Here is a 10193-nt window from a genome sequence, read left to right on the forward strand (position 1 = left end):
AATTCTGTGAGAGAAGATTGCTATCATCTTGGGTCAAAATACTTTTATTAATTACTACCTTTCATTAAAGACCCAATCTTTGCCAAACACTGCACTGGGCGATTGATAAACATCACATATACCCCTAAGTCCTACATGATAGGGCAGACTGACTTTACAGATAAAAGGTGTGTAATTTTCTCAAGTTTACAAGGTTGGTAAATGACAGACCTGGACTAACATTGGTTTTGAATTTCTGTAGTGTCCATACTGTTCCCTAGCCTGAAGCAGACTTTGTGTCCTTTATTTATTCTCTTCTCACTATAAAATATATTTCAGATAATAAAAGACAAGACTTGGGTACAGAGGTACCCAAGATACTGTTCTGGAATACATAGCCCAACAGGCAATACATAGCCCAACAGGCAATAAAAATACCAAAACAAATGTGAGATGTGAATAAAGAAAGATATGTTTGTTGACAATATCATTATCTACAAAGTGTCAGAAAATTCAAAAAATTAAGGCCTCACAAAATCAATTGGCACAACCTCTTCCCTGTAGAGCAGGCGTCCTCAAACTACGGCTCCCAGGCCACATGCGGCCTGCCTGGGACATTTATCCAGCCCACCGGATGTTTTTGCCACCGCTGCCTGTCCTGCTCAGAGGCCAGCTCATCCTAGGGCCCACAGTCCGGCCCGCCAATGATCTGAGGGACAGTAAACTGGCCCCTTGTTTAAAAAGTTTGAGGACCTGTGCATGTAGAGTAGGTATATTTGAATAACAGTTACATAAGAGGCAAAGTCTGGCTAGTGATGATACAGTATAGATCAGCATTTTTTCCCCCTGAAAACCCACTTGTCTTGGGCTTTCTGTTTTCTGCTTCAGCTTATCCATCTTACATCACTCTTAGGACACAGCCTATTCCTTGCAAGAATTTAGAGTGGTGTGGCATTTCCATGGAAGCCTCTCATAAGAAGTGTAGAAACCAAGATGAAGACTCTGATGAATGAGAAGTGAAGAGAAAAACACCCCATAATAAATGGAGTCACAGAGATCAGCCTGTGTCTACTTCCAGACCTGGAAGGCTGAAGCAAAGCTGTCAGCCTATCCCTTCACTTACTGTTCAGTGTTCTAATGGGCATGAGAACCTTGGTTAACATGGGTGATCTGATATTGAAAGAAAGGGGGAACCCTGGGTCTGTCTGCCCTGAGTAAGGATGGGGGGCACACTCTTACCATGATCACAGAGATCCCCAAGGAGTCAGAATTTTAAAGTCATCTCTGAGAATGTAAAATCAGGAGTAGCCTCATCTGGCATTTCTTGATTTTCCTTCTGGGGCCTCAGGGAGTGATTTGAGACTTAGGACAATATACAGAGGTATTTTATTCCCTGCTAGGAATCAAATGCAGAACAATGAGTGATGACTGAAGGGACCACAGAATCTAGGACAATGAAATGGCACAGAGCTTGCCCTTGCCATCAACTCTGGGAGGCCTTGGGCAGAGTTTTAAGGCTGACTTCTGCAAGAAGGATCTCAGAGATGTGAGGGCCTTGGTCTGGGGGGAGGGTTCTCAAGTCAGTAAAAGAAGGAATCCCAGGCCCTGTCAGGAGTCAAGGTAAGGGTCTTGAGTAGGGACACAGAGAACCCTTCTCTCTCAGAACGGAGAGGACCACACAGGTCTCCACCCTTACTGGTAGCCCCGGGATACTTGGGCATTGTTGACATAATGTGACACATTATGTGTCACAAAGGGGAAGGGATTTGGTATAAGGGTTATGACCTAAAGTCAGCAGTGGGAAGATTTCCAGACTTCTAAATGCCACAGTCAGTAAACTGAGAACTAGGAGAACACCACACCCCATAGATCTCCAACAACGGGAGGACGGGAGTAAGAACATCACAGATTTCATTCCTTGCATTCAGCCTTGGCAGGTTAAGGACAGGTAAGGACAGATGAGAAGTCCTTGATAACCTCTTAAGGGGTGTGTTTCGAGGTAGTTTTGTCCTTAGTATTAGGGGTTGGGTTTCAAGGAAAAGGAGAAAGGAGTTCCAGCACACGCCAGGGGTCAAAGCGAGTACTGAGGGACCCATCCACCGTTACATAGAAGGGATAAAAAAGAATCTGGCCCCACTCTGGTTTCAGCCCTTAAATACCAAGAGCAGGGATGTCAAGCTAAAGCCATCCAGCACTTCTTTGCATCAGGCCTATGAAAAGTGAGATCTTTAATCTGAAGGTGCAGCCACCATTCAAATGAAGTGAGTAAGGGTCCCAGGTTCTCTGTGCTAAAGTAAAGACCCTGATTGAGGACTGAGGACTCCAAGGAGGCTAGGATGGAAAATTCCCCCTGAGAAGTCAACACTGTATGCATGTGGATAGCAGTGATAAACTGTGGACATCCTTCCCTTCAGTTTTATAGTTCCCAGGGAGGTTTGTAATGTTAACTTCAGAACAGCAAAGGAAATAGTTCCCATGACCTGCCAGTAGTTAACATGACGGTCTTGGATATGAAATAAGAGGACCCTTCAGCTCAAGAATGTGAGCCCCTGCTGTCACCCTAGGATGTTTGAGGCAGGGCTGACAGGCTACAGCTTAAAGCTCAATCTAACTTCCTCCACAGGTTTCCCAAAGGGACTGCTCATCAGGAAAACAGGAGCCCAGTGGATTTCTAGAGCATTTACCTCACAGAAAACTGCAAATGTAAAATTCCTTTTAACTGTGGTGGAATTTCCATGTTGAAAGTCCACACATCCTTTCAAGCTCCCTAGTCCAGTGGGCCCTTATCACCTGTTCCCTTACCCTATACTTCAGCCTGCTGTCCTTGACCAGAGTCATCATGCCTCGGGGACAGAAGAGAAAAGTGTGCAGCTGTGAGGACAGCCACCAGGCCCGAGATGGCTCTCAGCGTCGCAAGAGAGCTCAGATTAGAACAATGGAAGAAGAGGCCCCCTCCACTTCCTCTTCTCTTTTGGGTGATATTCCCCAAGGCTCATTTGCTGCTGGGCCAACTGGCACTTCCCAGGAGCCTTGGAGGTTACCATCCACCACCATTACTACTCCAGGCATTTTTGACACAAGATCTCATGAAGATAATAACAGCCAAGATGATGAATATCCATGCTCCCTGGTCATCTCATCCTCCACTGAGAACTTGTGCAGTGACACTTTAACTATAAAGGCACGTTTGTTGGAAAAGTTCCTGCTCTATAAGTACAAAATGCATCAGCCCATTACAAAGGAAGGCATGCTGAAGGTTATCGATAATAAACACCATCATCAGTTTTCTGAGATCCTCAGGAGAGCTGCTGACCGCATTGAGGCCACCTTTGCAGTTGAGCTGAAGGAAATTGACTCAGATGGTAACTTCTATGAACTTGTCAGCAAGCTGAAACTCCCCAACAATGGGAGGATTTATGCTGGCAGAGGGTTACCCAAAACTGGTCTTGTAATGACTCTCCTGGGTGTGATCTTCATAAAGGGCAACTGTGTTTCAGAGGAAGACATTTGGGATTTCCTAAATAAGATGCATATATATGCTGGGAGAAAGCACTTCATCTACGGAGAGCCAAAGAAGCTCATCACTCAAGATTTGGTGAGGCTGCAGTACCTGGAGTACCGCCAGATCCCCAACAGTGATCCTGCGCGCTATGAATTCCTGTGGGGTCCCAGAGCCTGTGCTGAAACTAGCAAGATGGAGGCTCTGGGATTTCTGGCCAAGATCCATGATGCTGTTCCCAGTGCATTCTCATCACGATATGAAGAAGCTTTGCAAGATGAGGAAGAGAGAGCTCAAACCAGAGCTGTAGCTGGGCCGAGTACTACCATAGGGGCCGGGCTTGTCTAATGGCTAAGTCTAGCAGTTTCTCCCAGTCTTATTGAAGTCTGAGTGTTTTTCATCATCCAGATAAGAAAATACAACATCACAGCAGGGACTTTCTTGGAAGTGTGAACGAATTCCACAGATGGGGGAATGTAATGAAAGAAACAATAAAGCATGGTCGATCCTGATTTTCCTCATTCCTTTTAGTCTTTTGTTTTGGAAAGTTAAATCATTTATACCTCAATATATTGGTGTAGGTTATCAAACATGTCAGGGAAGTTAAATTGTAATAAGTTAGAACTCTTGCTCACTATGTCTCTTAATCTCCAAACATCTATTTAGTATCTGTTTTGGGGGAAGTTTTGTACTGGTATTGAAGATGCTCAGGTAAAGACTCAAATTCTACCCATAGCATTTTCAAAGCCAGGAGCTATGATTACATAAATGTTGAGACACCCTCTGTAACTTACAAGAAAGTAGGAAAAAATGGGTGAGCAGGGGTATTGTAGGTGAGGGCAGAAACATATAAATTTTCCAAGGCAAAGAAGTTTGAGTTTTGGGGAAACTGCTCGTCGGTCTATGTGGTGCAGCTTTCAAATTAAGCTGTGTTGGGAGGTGAGGGAGACTGTGGGACTGGTGAGAAAAGGCCAGACCTTCAGATGATGCCTTAAAGTCAAGAGAGAAAACTCTGGAATGGAAAATTTCTACTGTAATGTAAGGCCTAACATTATGTGCTAGCTACCTTGATTTCTTTTTCTTACCTTGATTTTCATGAAGCCGGAAGGGCCTAACTGTAAATTCTCCCCTGCACTTGCAGATAAGGTCTCCTAGTCAAACAGCCAGCATTATGAAGGGGACCAGGCACAGACTTTGCTTATTCCTAAGTATTGAGTTTCTATCCACTACCAGCCCTCAGTTTGGTAGCCTCACCGAACCTCACCCCCCAACAGCTTCATTTAAAAGTTGCAACATATCCAGCAGCACCTGTGGGTATGGCAAAAGGGTAGGGCACTGGTCCCATATGCCAGAAGTGGCAGGTTCAAACCCAGCTCTGGCCAAAAACTGCAATAAAATAAAATAAAATAAAATAAATAATAAATAAAAGTTGCAACATATCGACTGACTTGCCAGTTTCCCCAAAACTCAAGCCATTTACCTCTTCCTTTGGGAACTAGAGGTCATATCTCTCTTGATTCACAAAACCTATTTCCCACAGACCTTCCTTAGTCCCTCTATTCCTAAGTACAATCCCTGTGTGGCCATGTGTGGCATGTGGTGTCCTTCTAACCCAGGCTTTAAGTAGGAGTAGCGTCATTTCTTGGCCTTTTGGGTAACAACAAGTGAGTATATATGTGCTTAATAAACTGCTGTTCATGTCATCTGTACAGTTTTGTGAGTTTGGATACCACTTAGCCATGGTGTGGAAATTCCTCTCTCAGCAATTAAATAAATAGAAGGCCATTAGAATGTGCTTTTATGAATTAGTTAGGAATAATACAGAAATAAATCTCTACTTAAAGTCATGTATTAGTTTGTTAAAACTGTCATTAAAAAAAAAAAAAACCATAGGGTAGCACCTGTGGCTTAAAGGAGTAAGCTGCCAGCCCCATATACCATAGGTGGTGGGTTCAAACCCGGCCCAGCCCCAGCCAAAAACTGCAAAAAAAAAAAAAACAAAAAAAACCACCATACACGGACTGGGTGGCTTAAATACAGAAGTTTATTTTCTCACAGTTCTGGAGGCGGCTAGAAGTCCAAGATCAAGATTCCTGGGTGATGCAGACAGCTACCTTCCTGCTGTATCTTCATCTGGTAGAGAGAGAGGGAGTGCAAGCTTTCTGGATATTAATTCACAGAGGCCCCATCCTCATAAATTCATCTAAACCTAATAATCCTTCAAAGGTCTCACCTCCTAATACCATCACATTGGGAATTGGGATTTCAAAAAATAAATTTTGAAGGAGCATAAACATTCAGTCTATAACAGGGTTTACCAAACTCAATGGCAGATGAAGAACTTACAATATTCTCATACTTACAAAGTGGTGATAGAGCTAGACTAGACCCCTGCTCTGAATTCTTCCAGGGTGGCACACACTGTTTGAAGTATCTTTATTAATTTTTCTTCTCACTACCTCCAAATATATCTCAAGTAACTATAAAAGAAGAGAGAAAGAGATATTTTGTGCCAAAAGTAGTGTGTTGGAATACATATCCAGAGTAGTTAGAATGCCAAAATAAATGAGAGGTTTGAATAATGAAAAGAAGAAGATAATATTCATTAACATTATAACTTTCTCTATATGCAGTGTCAGTCTCAAAAGATCTCACAAAATTATCTGCCTCAATTCATTTCCTTTAGTAAGTACAACTTTCAGAAGTTACATAAAAGATTAAGTCTGAATGACTTAATGAAAGTCATTCTTAATGACTTAAGAAAAGTAATAGATCAATGTTTGTTTTCTGTGATAGCCACCTCCTATCCCAGGATTTCTGCCTCATTCTTCAGCTTCCCTATCTCACATCACTCTGAGAATTTACATCTATTCTATGCAAGATTTGAAGTAAGAAGACTGGCTCGGTGCCTGTGGCTCAAGTGACTAAGATGCCAGCCACATATACCTAAGGTGGTGGGTTCGAATCCAGCCCAGGCCCACCAAACAACAATGACAGCTGAAACCAAAAAATAGCCAGGCATTGTGGTAGGCGCCTGTGGTCCCAGCTACTTGGGAGGTTGAGGCAGGAGCCTCGCTTGAGCTCAGGAGTTAGAGGTTGCTGTGAGCTGTGATGCCACGGCACTCTACCCAGGGGGACAGCTTGAGGCTCTGTCTCAAAAAAAAAAAAAAAAGTAAGGAGACTATTCAAGAGTTTGCATTAGTTCGCAGTCCCACCAACAGTGTAAAAGTGTTCCCCTCTCTCCACATCTGCAGCAGCATCTGCAGCTTTGGGACTTTAATCTTATAGGGGTTAGGTGATAGCTTAGGGTGGTTTTGATTTGCATGTTCTGATGATTAGGGATGATGTGTATTTTTCATATGTTTATTAGCCATCTGTCTGTCTTTCTCTAAGAGAAGAAGTATGGAGAATCCTCAAAAAATTTAAATTAGATCTCCCATTTAACCCTGCAATCCCATTACTAGGCACCTACCCAGAAGAAAAAAAAATCATTTTACATTTTATCGTAAGAACATTTGCACTAGATTGCTTACTGTAGCTCAATTTATAATTACCAAGATGTGGAAACAACCTAAATGCTCATCAACTCAGGAATGGATTAACAAATTGTGGTATCCGCATATCATGAAATATTACTCAGCCATAAAAAAGATGGTGACTTACATCTTTTGTATTAACCTGGATGAAGTTGAAGCACATTCTTCTCAGTAAAGTATCAAAAGAATGGAAAAGCAAATACCCAATGTACTCAATACTAATATGAAGCCAGTAAATGATCTAACGTACATCCACATAAGAGAAAAACTCAAATCAATTCAAGTTGGGAGAAGGAGGAGGAGGGAGGAGAGGGAAAGGGGAAGGGAGGAGGAGGGGAGGAGGGGAGGGGGAAGGGTAGAGAGGGAGGAAGAGGGGGGCTGCTCCCACTGAATGGGCAAGGTGTATGGGTGTTTGGCACATCCTTTGAGTGCAGGACACAACTACAAGAAGAACTCTACCTAACAAATTCAAGTATTTTGACCTGGTTGTTTGTACCATCACATTAGACTGAAATAAAAAATAATAATCATAATGACTTAAAAAAACAAAGGAGTTTGCTGAGATGTGGCAATTCTCAGAAAACGTTTCCTTAAAGAGGCAGAAAGCAGGGATGAAGGCTAATTTAAATGAGTCAAATTAAGACTCCTCTTAAAAACTGAGGGAGCAGAGTACTCCAGAACAGAGGAGGCGCCAAAGATTTTGTCCCTGCTGCAAGCCTGCGGCAGCTTTTCATTGGCGCGTGACACTCACTTTCTTCGGAGACTCCAACCGAAGAGGGTTGCAGACTTTGCCTAAGGCAGGTGGCCTCAGCAAACTCAAGCAAGGAGTCCCAGACTGAAGCAGGAGTCAAGGTAAGAATCTTGGGAGAGAACAAGAGAACCACAGCCTCCAAAGTGTGCCCCAGGCCCTCTCCCCAATAACGCTGCCCCTCCCCCCTCCCCAGCTTCTTGGCCCTGCTCCCCACTTCTCTGTCCTAGGAAGCCCTGAGCAGACTAGGCAGGCTGAGACATGTGCCCATTTCTGCCTTAAGCTCTCAGAAAGGTAACGGCTTTGATAGAAGTGGGCACCCCTTCCCCCGCTTTCCCCGAGCCCCGGTCAGTGTAGAGAGAAGGGAACCCTATTAATAATCCAGGAGAGGAAACTTAGGTGGGAGGTCCCACCAAACTTCTTTGCCAGCCTCTCGAGGACCTAAATACGGAGATTAGATAACTATGAGCTCACCTTTCCTATTTGGTGATATCGGGGAACCAAGGGCTTCGGTCTGGTTGGGGGAGGGGGTCTGTTCAGCAAAAAGGAGTATTATGCGGGCGGCGCCTGTGGTTTAAAGGAGTAAGACGCTGGCCCCATATAGCAGAGGTGGCGGATTCAAACCCAGCCCTGGCCAAAAACTGCCAAAAGAAAAAAAGGAGTTCTATGCCCTTTGGGAAGTCAAAAGTGGACCTAGAGTGATTACTAAGGTGATCACTGCAAGAAGAGTGACAAAGCTCTCGGGCAGGGCTACCGAGCTGACTTATGCACGGAGGGTTACTGAAATGGGAGGACCTTGTTTTGAGAGAAGTGTCCTCAAGTCAGGAAAGGAAAGCTTTCCGGGTGCAGTCAGGAGTAAAAGTGGAAACCCTATGTGAGGACTGAGGGGATCCCCATGCAGCCTGAGGGGACCCCCACCCTCCTGAAAACCTGGACTGCCTGGACACTAGTGACGTGACTCGCGCTCATTTTCTGCTATCATATGGGAGAAGGTTGTTGGTGGTGAACAATTTTGTCCAAAGGGGATGGCCTAAGGTTGTCGCAGCAAGATTCCCAAGTATTTCTGTGAGTTAAGGTGAAAACCATGATGTCTGAGGCCTAACAATGATCCTGCTGAAGAATCCATCCTCTTTTCTTAGCCTGGGGAGAATCATAGACAGTTAAAGTGGTCCTCATGGCCTCCTAGGGGGCTCTCTACTGGCAGGAAGAGAGAAGTCCCAGGCCTTGCCAAGGGTCAAAGCAAGGGTTGAGGGGGCCATTCCCGATTTGAAGCGACAACAAAGAATCCGAGCCTCACCCTTGCATTCAGCACTTGAAGGACCAAAGCAGGACTGCCCTGCTGGGGCTTTCCCGCACTTCTTTATATCAAATCTAAGGGAGATTAAATTTTTGGTGTGAGATTGCAGCCACCATTTAGCAAAAGGGAGGTGCAACTAGACACTATCTGAAAATAAAGCGAGTTCCCTGAATGAGAACTGAAGGTCCAAGCAGCTCATGACAGAGAGCCCCCCACCCCCACCACGTAGTCAGATGCCCCCTAGCAGGGTTGAGGGACAGAGAAATTCCTTCACTTTCTCCTTGGGGATCTCAGGGAGGTGCTGGCTTTGGTGTGAAGTGTTGACTTCAGAGTATCAGAAGGGGGGACCTGACAACAGTTGACATGATGAAAGGACTCTCACACCTCAGAATAGAGGGACCCCATTAGCAGGACAGCCCCTGCCATCACCCCAATAGACTCCAGGCAGGGTCTGGCAAGATGCAGACTAAAACCTACTCTAATGTCCTCCAGAGGATTCTTGGCACAGACTGATGGGGAGGTCCAGAGCCCTGTAATTTCCTAGAGAAGTGCTCTAGGAAAACTACAGAGGCTTGGGCAGTGCCTGTGGCTCAGCGCTGGCCCCATATAGCCAGGGTGGTGGGTCTAAACCTGGCCCTGGCCAAAACTGCAACAAAAAATAGCCGAGTGTTGTGGCGGGCCTCTGTAGTCCCAGCTACACGGGAGGGTTAGGCAAGAGAATCGCCTGAGCCCAGGAGTTGGAGGTTGTCCTGAGCTGTGACACCACAGCACCCTATTGAGGGTGATAAGGTGAGACTCTGTCTCTTAAAAAAATAAAAATAAAAAAAAACTACAGAGGCAGCATTGGTTAAAGATGAGGTGATCTCTCCCTGCTGATGGTGCCACACCATCTCCTTCTTCCTCCTCCAGGTGCCTGCATCACCAGCCGTCCTGCTCATACTTTCTCCTGTTATCCCTAACCAAAGTCATCATGCCTCGAGGTCAGAAGAGTAAGCTCCATGCCCGTGAGAGGCGTTCTCAGGCCCGTCGTGAGTCTTATCAGGCAAAAGCAGCAGCAGAAGAGCCCTCTGCCTCTGTCTCTGACTCTGCCTCTGCCTCTGACTCAGCCCCGGCTCCCTCCCCGGCCCCGGCCCC

The 10193-nt window shown here is 45.1% G+C and overlaps 1 protein-coding gene across 1 annotated transcript; it reads left to right on the forward strand.

Moving 5' to 3' along the window:
* The first annotated feature begins 2818 nt into the window (after positions 1-2818).
* Positions 2819-3861, forward strand: MAGEB5 (MAGE family member B5). Its single transcript, XM_003791949.2, is given in 2 exon segments — positions 2819-3763; positions 3766-3861. Coding segments are annotated over 2 exon segments (1041 nt in total).
* Positions 3862-10193: the final 6332 nt, after the last annotated feature.

Source organism: Otolemur garnettii, unplaced genomic scaffold (genome assembly GCF_000181295.1).
Source record: "Otolemur garnettii isolate 467f Iridium unplaced genomic scaffold, OtoGar3 scaffold00051, whole genome shotgun sequence".
Lineage (NCBI taxonomy): Eukaryota > Metazoa > Chordata > Mammalia > Primates > Galagidae > Otolemur > Otolemur garnettii.